At 36.7% G+C, this 19941-nt stretch overlaps 1 protein-coding gene across 5 annotated transcripts in view; it reads left to right on the plus strand.

Moving 5' to 3' along the window:
- The first annotated feature begins 11702 nt into the window (after positions 1 to 11702).
- arfip2b (ADP-ribosylation factor interacting protein 2b) overlaps positions 11703 to 19941 on the plus strand; it is a 13194-nt gene continuing 4955 nt past the window's right edge. The window contains exons 1-5 of one of the 5 annotated variants that reach the window (XM_014003265.1): positions 11703 to 11965; positions 14034 to 14144; positions 16016 to 16048; positions 17612 to 17720; positions 18038 to 18094. In XM_014003265.1, coding sequence (XP_013858719.1) covers positions 14046 to 14144; positions 16016 to 16048; positions 17612 to 17720; positions 18038 to 18094 — 298 coding nt within the window. In that variant the 5' untranslated portion in view covers positions 11703 to 11965; positions 14034 to 14045. Of the gene's footprint in view, positions 11966 to 14033; positions 14145 to 16015; positions 16073 to 17611; positions 17721 to 18037; positions 18095 to 19941 lie in introns of all 5 variants that reach the window. The other 4 variants (XM_014003263.1, XM_014003268.1, XM_014003267.1 and 1 more) reach the window with 4 other exon arrangements.

Raw genomic sequence — 19941 nt, forward strand, 5'->3', positions numbered from 1 at the left:
TCTCTCTCTCTCTCTCTCTCTCTCTCTCTCTCTCTCTCTCTCTCTCTCTCTCTCTCTCTCTTTCTCTCTGTCTCTTTTCAAGAATCACCCTTTAAGCTGATAGAGAAAAACAAGACATGGGAGGACGCACTGTACTACTGCAGAGAAAATCACAGAGATCTGGCCTCCATCATCGATGAACAGACTCAGGCCTTTGCTGAGCTGGAGGTTGAGAAGACCAACGGTCCCTTTGTGTGGCTCGGCCTTCACTACACCTGCGCCCTGCAGTTCTGGTTCTGGGTGGATGATAATGTCGTCGAGTTCAAACACTGGAATCAGACAGAAATAGTAGAAGACTGTGACATGAGTGGTGCCATGGAGACAAAAGGAGAGTATTTGTGGTTTAGCAAATCTGACTATGAAAGTTTTTACTTTATGTGTGCATAGCAAATGTTTGTTGATTTGGTTTAATGTTTTGAGACACAAATAAGCACAAGTTTTCATCATTATTTCATGATCTTATTTGTATATATCCTGGATAATTTGTGGCATTTAGGCAACATGTTTTGGTTGTTAGGTAGGTGGTTGGGTGTGAATGTAGGTTTTAAGTATAGGTTCTTTTCTGATTTCTTTCTTTGTGGTACCCAATTTTACATGCATTCAGAAATAAATTTTATTATTATGATAAATTAACAATTTTACAAAGTGAATGACAGGCAATGTAAACGGTTTAAGTACTTTTTGTGTGAMTATATTAAAATAAACATATAGTAGCTGCTCAATTTTTTATATAGATGGAATTATTCTAACTTATTTTGAGAAACACCTTTTTTGGATTGTGTTTGTAGCTGCTTTTTCATCCTACTTCTCAACTTTACATACCATTCCTGACGTAATCCAGGATCTGAGTTGTTTCATCCTGTATAGTGGTCCTGAAGCCCACTAGTCCTCTGCCTCCMTCCTTCCTTATWATGTATAGTCYCTGAGTGCTGGACTTGGATTGACCAGTCTGCATGACTTCACAATGAATACATGTAACTTTCTGGAACATGACAGCATTAACAATCAACAAACACACACAGAATCTGATTTTACCTCTACTTAGTATAAGAGGACAAAGGAGAAAGGAGAAAAAATTAGAAAAGTTTCAAAGAAAGGCATTCAGATTTGGCATTCTAGTTGTAATTCCAGATTTAGTAAATCCTCTAAAACTAAGCTCCAGGCAGCCAGAAGGATGAAACTAACTCCTAAGCCTCCATTGTGGAACTTATTTTTGTTTGACACCCAAATGAGGTGGTTGAAACTGATTGACTGATTGAGCCCAATAAAGACAGGAGTGGATGTTTCATGTCTGTGAACGTCTCAAAAGAAAAAAGAAAAGTTCCTGGTAGCCTAAGATGAGCTTAAACAGTAAGTAATGAAAACATTTTACAGTCAAAAAATAAAGTTAACTTCTGTTTCTTGGATTAGGGTTTGTATGATAATGGAGTGAAAACTGAAAAGTTTTGACGAATAAGCTTGTTCAATGAAAAAAAATTATGCACTCTTAGATAAATTGTGAACTTTAACCACTGGAAAAGAAATATAAGTAGTTTACCTCCATTTTTCGTTCAAGGCTAATGAAACYTATTTAATACATAGACTCACATAAGGGACTGGYTGACTGAAAACKTTTTACAGTTAAATGCTRACAMGACAGAGGTGATGATGAATAGGCAAACTTTTGGGCACCTCTTTTCAGATGTCCACTCAAATGTGAGAGTTGTTCTATTAAATCAGTCTCTCTTGTTTGATACATATGTTAAACAGCTGACAAGATCCTGTTTTTTCCATTTAAGAAACACTGTCATTTCAGATGCAGAGCTAAAGATGCTTATTCATGCCTTCATTTCCTCTTGGATTGACTAATGCACATTTTTCTTCACTCACTGTTTCTGCTCRGAATTGTTTGCGAGCTGTTCAAAATTCTGCAGACGCGCTCAGATTACTCCTCTGTTATGTTCACACTATTGGCTTCTTGTGTTTAAGATCCAGTTTAAATTTTTTACAATTACTTACAAAGCACTGCATGTAACCCTTTTGCACCTCCACAGCACGGTTCCACATGGCACTCAAGGCTTTTCCATTAAGGATTCATGGAACCAGACTCTTTTTTCAGAACTTCACTGTGGTTCCAAGTGTACYGTGCTGGCCTGAAAACGCAGTCAGAAGACTGTCGGTCACTGATTGGTTAAGGGGTGGAGTCACTGGTTGCGTCACAGGAGCCATTCTCACTACAACCTGCTCTGCCATTTGCAATAACACTACCTCTATTGTTGTGCTTCATATTTTTTGGAGGTCTTCTTCTTCTGTGTTTAATGGTGGCTGGCAAATWGSTTAATGGAGCRTAACCATATAAGGCGTGTAGTGTCAGTTTTCAGACTCTGGGACTGCCCAACCTTACTATGAACCCACCCACTTGAGCTGTTACTAACCGTGTTTCCATCAGCGTTTTGTAATGCGCATTTTGAAGTATTGCATCAGAAAAGGTGGATGAAAACAGCATGATTTGAAAAAAAAAAAACTCCCTCTAATTTGCATAAAAGTTGATACGCTCGTTTGATGTGGGGTTTTTTTTTTCCGAAAGAGTTAATGTGCAAAAGGAGAGATGTAAACACATTTGCCGAATCAGTTCTGATGTAGCGAACCTTTACCTCACATGTTGATCAGCTGTTCCAACCGTCTGAACGATACCGGTACCGATACCAGAGCGACTGCAACCGCGACTCCTCCCGCTGTCGGTGTATTCTCAGTTAATCCCGTAACGTGAAAAGAATTGCATTTCTTTCTCTACGCCTCCAGACCGCATGTAAAATCGCCAAAACTAGTTGATGACAGAATAATTACAACTTTACCTACAGTAGCAACAAGTTCCTGATAACTTCTCTCCATTTTCCTGAGATGCGACATTTACTTCCTGTTTACTACATGCATGCATCTGATGTAACTGATTCGCTTCAAGCCAATTGATGGAAACACGTCTGATTTGCATTTCTTTGTTTTTTCCTTTTTGTGAATTTTTAAAAATTCACTCAAAATTTGAATTAAAATTGGATGGAAACACGGCTATTGAAGCGTAATGGAAAACCACCCAAACCAGTTGAACAGAGCTCAGCCAAGTTAAACCGTTCTATAGAGGCTCTGCTGGAAAAAGGCAGCAGATCTACTTCTCCCATAGGTACCTACACTTATAGGGTCTAGTAACTCCAATCTACTACTAGTTCCTCGGTCCCAACTAAAGACACATGGGGATAGAGCATTTCACAATGTAACTCCTACATTTTGGAATGTATCACCTCGATCTCTAAGAGCTGTGGATTCACTGGCAGCTAAAAACTCACCTTTTTAAGCAGGCTTTGAACATGGCTGTCTGAGTTTTAATGTTGTCTTTTTAACGCTTTATTGTTTATCAGTGTATTTTTATATTCCGTCGTGTGTTATCCTGTTTAATTGTGAAGCATACTGTGGGTACAAGTGCTATACAAGTTACTTACTGGAGTTAAAGTTACGTTTAGCACAAGACGTAGCCAGAAAAGTGCAACATTATGACAACAAATTCTTAATCAGAGTTTTCTAAAATGTATGTTTAAACTAAGTCCATAAAAAGTCTTTGTGGAGATTTATAATAAGGAATCTTTGAAGCTTCGAAAATATAATCTCCAACAAAATGAGTGAAAACACTACAGTTTATACTCGTTTGTTCTACGGACACGAAAAATAATTTAAAGACAAAATCTCTTTAAACACACACATATATCAGACAGAAAACACTTGAAAGAAACGTTTTTGTGTGTTCCTCTGATCCAAGTTTCCCCAAAACTCTCGAAGCATGCCAAGAGTTTTGTCCAGACACCAGCAGAGCAGAGATAACAAAATACAGCATGGCCTTATAAGGCTCTAGTGTGTCCTGCTTTGTTACCTCTGATGTTTGTGTGTGCTTTCTTTTTACTTCCTCCTCACAAAAGTGAGTTTTAGACCTTGAAATTAAGGTCATTTTTAGAGAGTGAGGACAATTTTAAGTCTTTAGAAGGTGGTTTTAGGGGTTAAGACTAGACTTAAGGAGTTCGGATATAAAGGTGGATTACGTTATGGCCAGCTTTGGGTCAAAGGTCAGGCACTGTGAACTGGACTGTGAAGACTAGGTTATTACAAGGGAAAGCATCTGTGGAKATTGTCCTTTACTGCATTTTGACTTTTTTTTTTTACCTGAACCTTTGTCACATTCAAATTTCTATGGAAATTAAAGATAAATTTGGATGTGGGTCCAGTTTGTCAGTTTTCTCMTCTTGCATGACTTTATGCCTGCTTTGATTTTCAAAACAAAAAAAAAAACTAGTTTCCTACCAGAAAACATTCAAAAGCTTTTCTTAAAAACAAAGGACTTCATAATTTGAGGGAAAACTATGAATTTATTATAAATTGTAATTATGGATGATAGATGTATGAGGGGTGGGTGTAAAAAAACAAGTTTATACTTCTACCCACTCCTTTGAAAGTGTAAATATAATTCACTATTGTTGTTGTTTTGTTTGCTTTTTGTTTTAAATTAATTTAACTTTGTTCATTTCTTTTATTACAAAACGTTCAATAAAGTCAAAAGTCATGTCAAAGTCAACACACTTGCCTTAATACCTAGAGCTGCCTAAATTAAAAGACTAAAATAAAAAATTACAGAGTGCTATAAAACATATATGTTATACAAAATTCTAATTTAAATATATGGGTAAATCCATTCAAAGCTTCACAGGATCCTCTTTGTACTCCACATTTTAAAGGAGTCAAGGATAAAACATGGAGTGCATTTGGAAGGAAGACAAGAATGAAGAAAACTGAGCAGTCAAACCTGTGAACCCAGTAAAAGTCACCTCAGTATTCCAGCAGCCATCTGGGCCAAGCCTGACTCACTCCTCTGATGGAGAGGTAGATCTTAGATGTGCTCATCTTAAATTCCTGTGTTAGAGTGCAGACACACAGAGCACTTAGWTGCTTTGCTGCCTGTTAGTTTGCCCTTTTGTTGGCCTCTCTTATTCTGATAGTTTTGACTGTGAAGTTCATTTTAATGAGCAGCATGACTCACAGGACAGAAGATTAGGAAGTGGCTGTTTGGGTGGCAGCACTCCCCTAATAGTTGACTCTCATTTGTTGCACCTTCATTAGAAAAAAAATCAATTAGCTTCTTATGCACTGCTGTTATGTTGATAAATTCCAAGTTTTTTTTGTGTGTGTTTTCCAGAAGAGCCACCAGTGAATTATTTACCTTATTTTATTTTATTTTATTTTTTCTAAATAGTTTTTTTATTTTTACTTTAGAGTGTTTGATTTCAAAACTCACAGTATCCTGTGTCTGCAGACAGATGTCAGCACAATCATTTCAGCAGCAGCTAAAAGCTAGAGGTCAACAATTGGCTTTTACTTCGTTTCATCTCCTAAACTTTGAACTTTCAAAAAAAAACTAGTTTGCAGCAGCATTAGCTGTTGCTCTTAAAGTTTTAAAAAGACTATATGTTTGTCTTTCTGCATTTGCTGAGTTTAAGTAGAATGAACTAAGACAATCACCGTGCATGACTATTAAATATGTCTAAGCATGCCTAGAAAATATTACATTGGACTTTATGCTACATTTAAACTAAGCTGGGATCCATTCATTGAAGTCCCCCGAAACCACTTTACATTTTATTGCATTCATCAAATTTTATAGTTTTATTTTTACAAAACATAAAGCAAATTTACTGTTTGACTTTCATAAATAAATAGCAATCAATCAGATAAAATGCTCAAATGCTGATAATGCCAAAAGGTTTATTGGAGGAAATAACCCAAAGAGTCTTAGCACGAATGAGCCAGAGCTCCAGCTGGGATTTCTCAAGTGTTTTACTATAAAAGAAAGAGAACAGCTAGGAAAAGTTATTTATATCAAAAAATAAAATAAAATTGAGAAATAMACATTGATGTGAACTTATGGACATAACTTCAACTCTAAATCATTTACAATAGCTGCTCGGTGACAGTGTTTCTGACAGCTTAGTCTAAAGCACAATGAACTCAGATCATTTGTGGATAAAGTTGATCTGGTTTATTTTATTTTTTTCTGCTCGTCCACATCTACCCTTTTCCTGTAATGACTCAGGAGGTTCTTCAAGTTACAGATTAATTTTTTTCCTTGGTTTCTTTGGTTTTGTTTTGTTCTACGTAAGTTGTCCGCATTACATGGCTCATTCCATCTGTTTAAAGAAAACCAGAACCACTGGGATTATTTATGTAGTTGTTTACTGTCATGTTGGGCTTGTCAGTGGTTTGTTTGACCAAAAATTGGACATTAAAAAAATACCTCCGGGGTCATTTGTCTTGTGCTGCTAAAACACATTCTTTGCATTACTTCTTTAGATTTAAAAAAAGGAGAGAAAAGAAAAAAAAGACAAGAAAAACTGCAATTTCATCAGAAGTCAGTTTTGGTGGAACTATTTTACACTGTGAATATGATGAATGTACATGTAAAATGGGTTAGGCAATGAAACTGAAACACCTGGTTTTAGACCACAACATCCCTTTCAGACAGCTTCCTCTTGCGTCCACAGTTAATCCTGTTGGATGTGGTTGGTCCTTCTTGGTGGTATGCTGACATTACCCTGGATACTGTGGCTCTTGATACATCACAAAGACTTGCTGTCTTGGTCACAGATGCACCAGCAAGACGTGCACCAACAATTTGTCCTCTTTTGAACTCTGGTATGTCACCCATAATGTTGTGAGAATTGCAATATTTTGAGTAAAACTGTGCTCTTACCCTGCTAATTGAACCTTCACACTCTGCTCTTACTGGTGCAATTAATGAAGACTGGCCACCAGGCTGGTCCAATTTAGCCATGAAACCTCCCACACTAAATTGACTGGTGTTTCAGTTTCATTGTCTAACCCCTGTATGTGTACATATATGCATATATATTTGAAGTTACGTGCTGACAAGAATGATAGGAAGCTATGGGACAATCAAATCAAACTTTCTTTACACAGTGTAGTCAGCCTGCATGTGTCAAATTTAAGGCCTGTGGGCCAAATGTGGCCTGCCACTGCATTTTCCATGGCCCAAGAAAGCTTCAATGATGAATTCATGTCTTGGAATAATTGTAGGCTGCTTTAAAGCCAGTATTGACTATAAACTACATCTCCCATAATACACGTTGCTTGTTTTGATTGCAAAATGACAGCATACCCCCATTGCAGCCAGAGGTGCACAGAACTCAAAAGTAGTCGACAGCCAGTGAAATTCACTGTATAAAATCTCCAAATTCACTGCATCTTCACCAACTCTTTTTGCTTTGGCACAGTTTTACTSGAAAGTGGGAAACTGGAATGCCCCTCCAGTGGCAATTTCCTGTCAGAAAGTGGAAGAGTTCAAAATTCAACAACTCAACAGTAAGACTGTCTTATTTTTAAAAGTATTTCTGTATAATTTATTTCACATGGAGTCAGTCGTACATGTAGTACTTTTCTGTATTTATAAGAGGATGTGTTGAAACACTGTTTCTATGCAGGAAACATAACATAGAGCCCAGCCTGTTAGCAGTGCTCAGCCATAGCAATGRGATGAGGAACACTGCAGTTTTGTGTTTAGTCTAAGTTAAATACAAAAGTTTGATGCCATTGGTCTAATGGGTCTTATAATGCTAAACAAACACTAAATGTTTTAAACAGTCTAAGTATGATAATGTGAAAAAATCATCAAAAGAGAGCGTAAAAAACTATAATAAGAATGTTTATTGGCAGCTTATATATTTTTGTCACCAAAGTGAGAAGAAAAAATAATTACAAAATCCAGCAGCTCCATAGGGTGTTAACAGGAAAATCCATTTCAGAYGGTAAACACAATGAAATATGTGCAAAAAAAATTAACTTTTTCCTTTTCTATTGTTAGTTGACTATGATTACCTCATAAAGCCAGAGAAACTGTGATAGTTTTGTAGCTGCCTGCTCTCTTCTCTCACAGCCCCATGGTTGTGGCCTCTCCTCCGTGACCCTGTCATCTCTGCTGAGGTTAGGGGCCATTTTTTCCTTGATGGCTTGTTAAAAAATAATAATTACATTTCCAGGTTATCTTGAGTGATTCTCCCAACGTTCTGTTTGCACCTGGAGTGCTTAGTTATAGCCATTTTTGTCTTTTTTCGAAATGGGAGCCACTTTGAAGTGGCTCTAACAACTGAACGACTGCAGGTGGTTTAAACGATTAAGAGATAGGTTGTATTTGTGTGTTTCATTCCATTGAATTCTCACTTTTAATGCTTAAACACACACAGCCCTCAGTTTCTGAGTGGATTACTGTGTTTGCTTTGATGTGCCGTGCTTGGTGAGTGTGTGAACAGCCTCCCTGTTTGTGTGTGGCAGAGCTGAGTCAAAGGGGTACGTGTCTGCGCCCATTTTTACTTGCACTGTTTTCGATGTGGTGCGTGCTCTAGAGCCCACCATAAACCTGCAGAACCAGGATCAAAAACAGATGTAAAACACCGATCCCTGGCAACKAAGACAAGCACGTCTGATCACAGGCAGCTCGCTCGTTTAGCCACATCTGTGTGTGTTTTTGTCTTCGTGATTCATTAGACGCACATAAACTGTGTGGATTTTAATAAATTGTAGTCTGCTCAGACAAATATAGGTAGCTACATTCAAATGTCAATGGAAACTTGGGAAACATTAATAAAGACTTTGGCACACGGGGGAGCTTTGAGTGTTTCCAACATTTGCAAAATCTCCACTGGAGCAACTAATTCTTCAGTGAAAGAGGCAAAAAGAAGATCCTGTTTAATACACATCAGTATTAATACTTCATTAAACATTTAATCTTACAATGCTGTTTTAATAAAATGCAATGCTGAGTTTAAATCAAGTAAATTTCTGTATATTTCAAATRATTGACGGTTCAAGTAAATTCAAAAAGAGAAAATAAGTAGGTCCTCTGGGTGGGTTCTTCTTTAATGAGTTTTGCCTCTCCTCCAAGAGACTTCTTCAGTCTGATGAGTTTCAGGTGAACTCAGCCTTATAAGCACTGCCTCCACCTGGACAAACAGGTTAGTCACATGCAAAAGAGGGCCATCACCTAACAATAAGCTTGATTAGTTCTATTGTTCATAAGAGGGTCATGTGCCCCATCATCTGACCCATGCCGTGTTATGTGTATGTAGTGAGTGCAAGCGGGGTTCAACGTCCCCTTGTTTTTGTCGTTTTTTTCCCTCTTTGTGTTGGTCATCATTGGGGCCCTGATTCATACCTTTTGCTCACAGGGGCTGAGTCATACTTGCAATGACAGCACTGTAGGAGGAGGACAAATGGACACGAAGGCCTCCACCTCTGTTTAATGGTGGACGTTTTTTCCTTCACAAAGWTAGCTTCCTTTACTCCTCTCTCAAACCAGCGTTCCTCTCTATCAAGGATGAGAACAAGAGGACCTTGAACCCCCGCTTGCATTCACTACATACACATAACACGACACGGGTCAGATGATTGGGCACATGACCCTCTATGAACAATAGAACTAACCAAGCCTATTGTTAGGTGATGGCCCTCTTTTGTGTAACCTGTTTGTCCATGTGGAGGCAGTGCTTATAAAGCTGAGTTCACCTGAAACTCATCAGACTGAAGAAGTCTCTTGGAGGAGAGACRAAATGTTTCACTAAAGAAGAACCCATCCAGAGGACCTTTATTATTTTTTCTTTTTGAATTTTTTTCTACCTGGATTACTGAGATGCAACAGGACGTTCAAGAAAATAGTTTTTTTTTAACTTTATTTTGTTTTTCTTCTTCCTTTGGCTGTTCTTTTTTCAAGAATCGCCAGCRAGTCATCCTCCTCCATCTCACGATGTCCTCTGTATCCTCTGTCCTCACTGCAACTACCTTCATGTCCTCTAACTGCATCTCTGCAGCTTCTTTTTGGGCTTTTTCCTGGCAGCTGCATCTCCATCCTTCTATATAGTATCATTGCCACTGTCTCCAAACCATCCAACATAGCTGACCTCTCTGCCCTCTTGTAAACCATTCCTTTGACCTTTGCTGCCACCCTTGAGTCACAAATCACTCCTAAAACATTTCCCCATCCACTCCATCCTGCCCAAACTCTCTTCTTCTCCTCTTTTGTTTTCGATTTTATCAACTTAGAAATAAAAATTAATGAAAACATTGATTTATCTTTCATAAAATGACACTTTGTGATGGGTGCATGGTTTTGCTCTGGATACTGTGAAGATAACAACCTTTCCACATATTGTCATCACAGTGTCATGATCATTAGGCTTTTGAAGCTACAGAGTTAAACAACCACGAAGAGGTCAAACACATTTAAACAGAGAGCTCTGCTTTATCACGTAAACAACTTTCAAGTTGATTAGCAGATTTAGATGCACATAAGCAATTAAGGTTGGTGTAGTTTTCTTCAATAGCATACATACATTTTGACACCGATTGTTTATTTTAGTGTTGTGTGTTTAAAGTAAGCTTAGAAAAATCACAAATAATTACGAGTGATTTGAAAAAGCGGGTTGTTAAAAGTAAAACACACCCAAACTTGTTATGATTAACAACATTTTGCTTTATAATGATGAAAAAATAAGCTCAATAAGAGTTTTGTACACATGGTGAAAGTGAGAAATGTGTTTTAAATGTGGTGTTTGGCGCCACCTTGAGGTCACTTTAAGCAAATTCGTGCACAAAGTGATGGAAAACAGTTGTGCTGTATTGTACATAATGCTTTTTACATTTCTTGTGAGTTTAAAATGTCCAGTCTTAGTGGAAAAACTTTACGTATAAGACTTTTTCTAAATTTGAGCGATGTGTTTTTATGAGTCAACAGGTAAGTCTGCACGCTAACATYTGAGTAAGAACAAGGGCCTTCCAATTCCAGTAAACAGTCACTTTAAAGCCAAACCCTTACTTGAAGTGGTCTCTGACTAATAGATAATAAAAACCTCTCCATCMCTTTCTATATTCAACTCTTAATGGAGAAGTAGAAACATATCTCTGCACTTTTAAGGCTTTTTTCAATTATTGTTTAATGACTGACCAGAAGCAACTCTACATGTAGTGAAATTATTCATTTGTACAAGAAAAATCATTAATGAACTCAGAGTCATAGTCTGTAGGCAATAAAACATTTTAATAGCTTTTAGGCTGTCTTAAAATTCAACAAGAATAGAAAACACCACACCATGTTCACTTAGACAAGAAACGGTGGGAAAAAAAATCTAAAAAATAAAGTCTAAAATAAAAAAAGAGGGGGGGGGGGCACCAACAACTGGAAAAGTTGCGCACTTGCATTAGTAAAATGTTCCCATTTGACTTTCCCCACAGCTTCCCGAAAAATAAAGTTTGTTTTTGCTTCTCACTAAAATGAACTTTTTATTTATTCATTAATAAACTCTAGGGATCTCACGGACAYACACTAAATATTATTTTGGTTCTTTCATCAGACTGTCACAGTGATGATCTCCAGACACGCACGRGGGGGAAACGATGGGTTTGAGCTGCAATTTTTTTTTGAAATATTGAGTGCCCGAGCAGACAGAACTGCAGCACTTTGTTCTTGCACCGTACGAAGCTGTGACCATGAAAGTTGGGTAGGGTTGAACAGAGTAACACATCTCAATTTTTAATAGACGATCTTCGAAGTGGAGCGCATCTAAAAAAATGAATTCGCCTCGCTGTCGTCACTTCCGTAAACGTTTCCTTTGGCCACGGTAGAAGGAACAAAATTATTTACGCAGAGTCCGAAGGCAGCAGGAGTAAATCATTACTTTGAAATGTGATTCCGATATTCCTAACTAAGAGTTTCCCACTGGCTTTTTGTCCTTGAAGTGTCAGTAAGCACAGCACTGTGCTCAGCGGCGCTTGAACTGGGATGYTCTGTCGCTAGCTTGGCTGTGTTAGCTTTGCGAAGAGCGCTGTTCACGACGGGACCAAACACACTGTAAGTCCAACTAATTTATTGGGGACCTTATAAAATTTCGGAAATATTTAAAAATTAGTTTATTTTTTTCACTTTTTACCTTGTCTTGCTTTGCCAAATTCATTTCTGTATTTATTTTATCCTTGAAGACCAGTTTACCAAGCTTTATAACAGCTGCTGTCTGAACTGCAGGCCTGACAAAGCATCTCAGAGAATAACATTTTCCACGTTACCACGAAAAAAACAAAACAAAAAAACATTTGTATGGGTAAAATGTTTGTTGAAAGCATATGCTTATGTGCGAAAAAAARRAMYKGRAAAAAAATACTATCCTGAAGTCGCSTAAGCAGGTATCTGAACTGGGGGATGAGAACTTTGCACCTGTTCAGGTGCACCTGTCTGGGCTTGTGGTCATGCTAAGGTATTAAAGCTCTGTATGATGCTGTGTTGATATGTTTGTCAGAGATTAAACAAGTTATTTACCCAGATTTTTGTAAAACTTAACATATATTTGATTTTGCTCATGTTTTGATCTCACACAATGATATTTCTGAAGGTTTGGTAATGGGATTGTCAATAACTTAAATTGACCTGTGGTTGCTCCCATCAGAGTTTCTGATTGAAAAAAACACACATTAATGCAAAAGAGAAGAAGTTGTAAAAATATGATGTGGCAAAGTTCTTAGGGTGTAGTAATTTTCTTTGAGCCTGTTTTGAAAAGGCACAGCTTCTTCCAACTCCTTTCTAAAGTCAGCAAAGACTGGGCATGGCCAACTATGTGCTCATAAAGGAAGCAGCCTATTTCAATGAGGTCAGAGCCAGTGTAAACAAGCTAATCTCATTCCTTCAGTAGTGCTGCACTTGAATTTTCAGTCAGCGCTTTGTATAATTTACATACCATGAGTTTATTTTTTCTGGGCTACACAATGTTATTGAAAAACTACACTTATAAGAACATAAATAGCATTTTTTTTATTTTCTATTCATTGATGAACACATTTGAAGCTATTTTAGGACACGTGGATATATTTGTTATTCTTGTCACATAAAACAGAATAAGTAAAGTCATAATTTTGAATGCATTACTTCATGTTAGTTTTTACACTTCCATCAGTTTTCCAGAAACWGTGTGGTGAAATGATTTAAAACCATGTGCTTTAATCGTTTTAGCCCAAAATCGGAGTAAATTTAAATTTATTTCAAAGTGGCAAACCACAAATTGGAGATCCCATGTAATGATTTGCATTTCACTCTATATATTTTTTTAAACTGGCCATGTTTTGCAGCTTCACTCCTACAATGTGTGGCATGTTTCAGGGTAACAAATCAGATTTTTCTGTACTAACATTGCAATTGTTACATTAAAGCCACTGAAATACTCTGCCTTTTTGTATTAGTATTATCTTAAGCTTTTCGCACATGTTGACATTTATCCAATTTCGATGTTTACATGATTAACTTTAAATCAGAAAACCAGGAAAAGCATCTTCTAGATATTTAAATTAAAATATAGGATATAATTTTGACCCATCAACTGGACAAATGCACAAAGATTACACAAAYAGAAGACGTGCTACTGTTTCTTGTAGGTGTGTAATGCATATGTGGTTTTACTTGTATGTTATACTATACAGTAAGAGATAAAAGACAAACGAGTTTGACCTGTTAGAGTATTTAGACACTGTTGATGTAAAACTCTTGCTGTTGTCAGGGTTTTTAGGGGAGTAGTTGCTGATAAAAAAAATAAACAGTCCAGTAATTGAGCTTTATAGTAGAGTGGCCACTTCACCACAACAGCTCATTGTAGTTATGGCCTGTGTGTGTTTGTAGCATGAAGTAGGGCATCCATTCTTCTGTGTGTTGTTTTTATCCTGAGCAGTAGCCTTGCCCTTTGAAAACCACCTCCGCACTTGTTTGTGGTAATTCTACCCTCATCTGTTTATTGATTTGGGTGTTTTCATTAAGCTCTGTGGTCTYTTCCTTTTTTATCTAAGCTGTAATTAGGCCGCAACTGTTTTCCTCCATTTTTTTTATTTTCACTCAAACCATTGGGAGTTCCCATACCCTCTCGTATCTTTGTGTTTCACAGATACTGTGCGTTATGACAGACAGCATCATGAGTAAAGCTGCCACAATGGAGATTCCAATCAACAGTAATGGCGACACTGGGGCACTGCAGGAAGACGACAGCCTTGAACAGGTAAGAGTGAATCCATATGTAATTATACTGCATTTTAGAAAAATACGTTAATTCTGTGCATTAAAAGCTCTTATTAAAAGTGGATCTGTGACCTACAAACAAACATTTTGTTCTTCAAGTTAAAAAAGGYGAGGAAACGTAAAATGTTAGGGTAAAGCCTATGATCTGAAGTAAATAAATTGGGCTGTCTGGTAACAAAATTCTTATTTGTTTGAACAGAAGTGATTTGCATTTTCAAAATTTTTCTCTGCCTTTTACACATTCTTTCACAACTGTAGTTTTCTGCCTTGGAAACACATCAATAGACTTAAAATCATTGGTTTTATTTTATCGTATCTTATTTTTTGGTATTCGTTTTATTTCCATTAATGATAAAAGGTGTTCTTTGATTAGTTTGAGGTAGAGAGATTAGAAATCTGGGTAGGTTTTACAKCTGTCACATGATTAGCTAAGTCTTCTTGTTCTTAACATACCGTTCACATCATACTCTGCTCTGTTGTAAAATGTTGGAGCTGCAGGCTTCATACAGGATATAATAATAGTCTTTAACAGTTATGTTTTCTTTTCCTTGCATTATAGTTGTTATTTTGGACACTGCTTTGAACTTAGAGTAAATATAGTTTGTCTAACAAGCGTTTATTCTAAGAATACTTGCCATTTTTAGCATGGCTTGCTTGCTTTTCCACACCATTAATCCTACAGGGAGATCAGGTGTTGTGGTCCAGCTGTCTCTCTGGGAACCACTTACTGCTTCTAAAGGCTTTTGTTTCCTTGTGCATAAAATAATACAGACACGTATCAAGTGTATTTAGTTAACCTTAACACTAAGAAATAAACTTAAATGCTAGAATATCARATGTCTTTATGGTCAGACTGCTGCCGTAATAAATGAACATTTGTGGTTCTGTATCGCATAAGGGCAAGAAACACTTTTCAGCACRCATTTTAACTGTACTATTTGGCATYAGATTCAAAAGTGACTGGCATTTTTCTTCAACATTACAGAGTAATGATTGRAAAGAGATTGTTGGTTTTCCTGCATCCAAGGGCCAAGCCCTGTTGAACAAACAGATTAAAGATCCTGGAAGAAGCAATGGCAGTTAGTAAAGTTATTTGCTCACCAAACTTYGTGTCCGCTCAAGTGGTAAAAAAAAAGTCCCTCCCTCTCAGTGAAGTTTGACAAATATATAACCCTTTGTGTGTGGCTATCTCGCGTCTGGCAGCGCTTTGTCCTTGGATGGTGGCTCTCTAAAATCAGATTGATTTCTGATGTTAGTTTGAAGCTGTAGCGGTTAGTGTTAGTCGCACATAGAGATGAAGATTGACAGGTTCAAGTGGAGAAACTGGTTTCAGATGTTGCAGCTTTGTGCGTGTCAGATGGTGACTGTCAGCTCGACAGTGACAGAGGAGAAAGTGTTGAAACACTTTGAAATAACACTGACTGACTGGTGTTGACTCAGAAATCAGCCTTTTAWCATTATTTGRCTCTTTTGCTTGTAGTGTTGGGARTAAGGASCCTTWYGTGGGAGCTTTTGTTATTTTTTATGTCTTCATTTTTTTAGTAATCACCTTGTGTCTAAGGAAAAGTCTGTTTATGTCAACTTTCTTCCACATTGAACTGATGCCACAACATGAGGAAAAAAAGCAWAATACCACCCCTTTTAAATTTTCATAGTAAAAAATAATGAAAGTCAATTTGCTATGACATCAGTCATCACTGCTCTCCATCTCACATCACTGTTTTGTTGCGTCTTATTTCACGATTTAAGTTATTGATTTTTCTTTTSGTTTTATGTTTTCTTATTTCTTTTTTTCCTTGTTGTTTTCTGTTGTTTGACGACCCCACCCCCCCCATCCCTTCATCTCTGCAGGCTGCAAAGCTGCAGTGGAGCTTAGATGAGCAGGTAGGGAGCTCCAGAGGCACCAGGGTGAGCAGGCCATTTGAGCATTTATGTTTGTGGTGTTGGTGGTCCTGTTGAGTGCTTTGACTTGTCTTTTTCTTACAAATTCTCATATGTTAATTGGCAAATGTCTGCGTAGCACTGTGCTTTGTGTTCATCTTACACTTACTAACTGCTGAAATCTCTGTAAAATAATTTGAGGCATCCTTTAGTTGATTCATATTAACAAACCTATTATAGCCAACACGCAGCATACCAGTGTTATTACATTTAATTTTTGAATCTAAAGTCATCTAGTGTTGTCTTGWGTGGGCTGATGTGACCTACATTCTGTATGTGTGCACTTTGGTGATGTCTGAGTGTTATCCCTTAATCTCTTGGTGGGCTGGGGTGTTACCAAAACAAAAAAATGGTGACMTTTTACTAAACATGTCGTATTAACGCTGTGGTGTTGATGCCAGTTTGCTTCACTTCTCTGATCTCACAGTTGGTGTAGCTAACTTTAAAAAAAAAATATATATATATATAAGGGAAAGGAGGGTCCATATGTGTTTGTTTACAGAAAGGAAATGGCTACATTCCATTTCCTTCCAACAGGATGTTATGTAGTTTCATTGTGGCAAGCTTACTGTACTCTAACCCTTTAAATTTTTGTTTACATTTTTAAAGGTCAGGGTATGGAGTGAAAATGAAATGAACTTGTTTTCAAGTATTAAAAAAAACCCAATATTATTCTGTTTTGCATGCGAGATATCTGTGTAGATAAGACATTTCTTTCCTGCAATAATTATTAGGGCTGTGTATTGGCAAGAATTTGGCGATACGATACATATCATAACAGAGGGGTCACRATACKATTTATCCCGATATATTGGGATACTGTAAGCAAGGCAATATATTACGATATATTGCGATTGTTTTTGTCCAAAAATTCTATTAAATAAAAACCTCTTACTGAAAAAAAAAAAGAAAAGCTAATGTTTATTTACAATGCTAATGCTACCCTTACTCTCTGGCGCTAAAGAGGTAGAGGACCCAAATGGCTGGCTCACTGCTGCCAACTAGTGGTCAGAGGCTGAACTACAACATAAAAATGAACGGTTGGCAAGAAGGTTGACATTTTAAACCTTAATTAAAAATCGATACAGGGCTTTAGAATATCGATACAGTATCGGGAAATGAAATATCGTGATACTTCAGTGTATCGATATTTTCTTACACCCCTAATAATTATTGTTGTTATATTTGCCACCTGAATTAAAAGGCTAATTTAATAGTGATAAACAGTTTAGGTTAGTTACTGACTGAAACTTCATTATGTTTTGTCTTTTACATGTTTTAACCTTCCTAACATTGTAATGTTTGTTCCACTTAACATATTTTAACCATTCATTTACTCTAATGTTCACGATTTAACACTCAATCATAATTTCCTATCGGCGTTTTAGTTTTCGTGCTATAAGCAAAGTAGAACTGAAGTGAATATCCCAACATCTACCTTACCCAATGCTCAAACCGCCTCTCTGTTTGTTATTGCTGTTTCCTCTGCATTGATCAACTTCACAGGACCTTCAGCAGGTGATGGTATCGGGTCCCAATCTCAACGAGACCAGCATTGTCTCTGGAGGCTATGGAGGAACAGCAGAGGGAATTATTTCCACCAGCTCAATCAAAGGTATAGTCTTCCTTCATTCTTGTCAGCTTGGGTTATTTCTGCCATTGAATGTGTATAAATAAGGTAAAATGTTACTTACAGGACAAATGGATATGTCTTGACCAGTTTTCAGTTTGCTAGCATCCCCCATGAACTGTGTGTTCGAATAAAAAAGAAGCCTTGCGTCACATAAAGTTTGTACTTATTAGTTGTATTATACTGTCACATGGTAATATGTACATAAACACTGCATATCGTTTCAGAGGGAAATTGCAAGAAACKTTACGACCTATTTCTTTGTTAATTTTTGTGCATTTCTGTCCACCTCTCTTTCTCAGGCCCTGCTGTGCAGTACAATCCTGACTTTAACAAAAGGATCCCTGTAACAGGATTAGGTGGCTTTAACCTAATTGTTATTATTAATTAGGAGCTTCTTTCCAAAATGTGAAGCAAAAACACAAAAATCAAATTTAGGATGGTTACATAATGTAGCATTTTGTAGGTAATATTATTTTAAAAATCAGCATAAAGTATTTCAAAATAATAAAACATGGTGCTTTTTATTTAATTAAATTTTGTTTGGTTTTGAACACTTAAAAATGATAAATGTCTCATTTTGGAAAATGCTCTATGTACTCAGTGTTATCACTGTAAATGATTGGGAGGAATCTTTATCAATTTTAAACACATTTCTCATTTTCCGAGGAGAGTGGTGAACAGTCATATCTGCATGCTGTCCTTTCTTATCTCTTTTATTTTAAATCTAAATTCATCCTATTTCTGGTACTGGGTTTCTTGTGCTGTCGTTTATTTACATTTTAAATGTGTAAATAAGAAAATGTGAGGTTTAAATACAACATTTAGAACAATTTAAAGTTAATAACTGGTTTTAGGGGATCATACCTCGCAGATATGAAAACAAAGCAACTCCTCAATTGTTTCTGGTTTAATCCAGCACATAATAAATCTTCTGTCAATGATCACTGTCAATGATCAATATCTAACGTAATATCCCAAAGGGATTTTTAAAGATCTTGTAATTTTTTATTTGTGGAGCTTWGTTTTCATTTAGAGCAGCACATTTTAATGATTATTTAACATATGACCAACCCCAAAAACTGTGACACTATGCAGCATGCTTTATTTGCATTTAACACCCTTCCCCTTTTTCTCCAGCTTTCTAGATTTTTTTTTTCACTGTTGTGTATAAACCCTGTTTGTGTATCTTTTTTTACATTTTACAGGATGGTTCATTAAAGAGGCTTTGCTATCCTTTAGCAAAACCCTTTGTATTTGCATCATCATTTTAAGACCTTTTAATTAAAGTTATTTTTCTTTTACACAATCTCCCTTTATTTTTTTAGTCATTTCTACGAGAAATAATTTATCCAGGCGTTATCCATTTTTATACTAGTACTGCAGATTAAACGCTGCTCATCATCCTCACTCCTTTCTATTGTTCATTGATTGTCATTTTTATTTTTGCCTCTTTATTATCCTTCGCTCACAGCTGCCTCCTACATGTGCATTTCTAGTATTCTTACAGCCCCTCAAATGTTTCTCCTGTCGTCAGTCTGCTTTTGTATGTTTTCAATTTGATAAAGTGTTAAACTTTGAATATAAATAATTAAAAATTCCAAATCTAAACATTAAAATACTTAAATTAGAGCAGGGGATTGTTTTTAATTAAACCTCATCTGAAATCACTCTTTCATCCACATTTTTTCTTCCTCACCATTGGTCACAAACCAATATGAGGGCCCAGTAAAGAAACATTATCCAAGCAGTTTTGCCATCTGACACAAAGCAGGCCARTCCCACGAACGCCGTTACCCAGCATTGAGAAGAGTCAGTGATTGAACCGTCATTTTCAAATGTTACACATTTAAATGATGCTAGCTAGCATTTCCATCTTTTCCTCACAGCTCTTTAAAGGAAATTGGTGTCTACCCTAATGAGACGGTAGACACCAATTTACACCAAGTGAATTCTGTGCAGAGTTGTAGAGTAACTAAGTACAAGTACTTTGTTACTGTACTTAAGTAGAGTTTTTGGGTATCTGTACTTTACTTGAGTAATTATTTTCAGCCCACTTTTTACTTCTACTTCTTACATTTTCACACAATTATCTGTACTTTCCATTCCTTGCATTTAAAAAAGAAAGTTGTTACTTTTATTTCATTTTTGCTTGTTTTCATTCCAGCTTGTTATTGTAAAAATTAAATACTATCCATATAAACTG

This window comes from Austrofundulus limnaeus, unplaced genomic scaffold (genome assembly GCF_001266775.1).
Source record: "Austrofundulus limnaeus strain Quisiro unplaced genomic scaffold, Austrofundulus_limnaeus-1.0 Scaffold17, whole genome shotgun sequence".
NCBI lineage: Eukaryota > Metazoa > Chordata > Actinopteri > Cyprinodontiformes > Rivulidae > Austrofundulus > Austrofundulus limnaeus.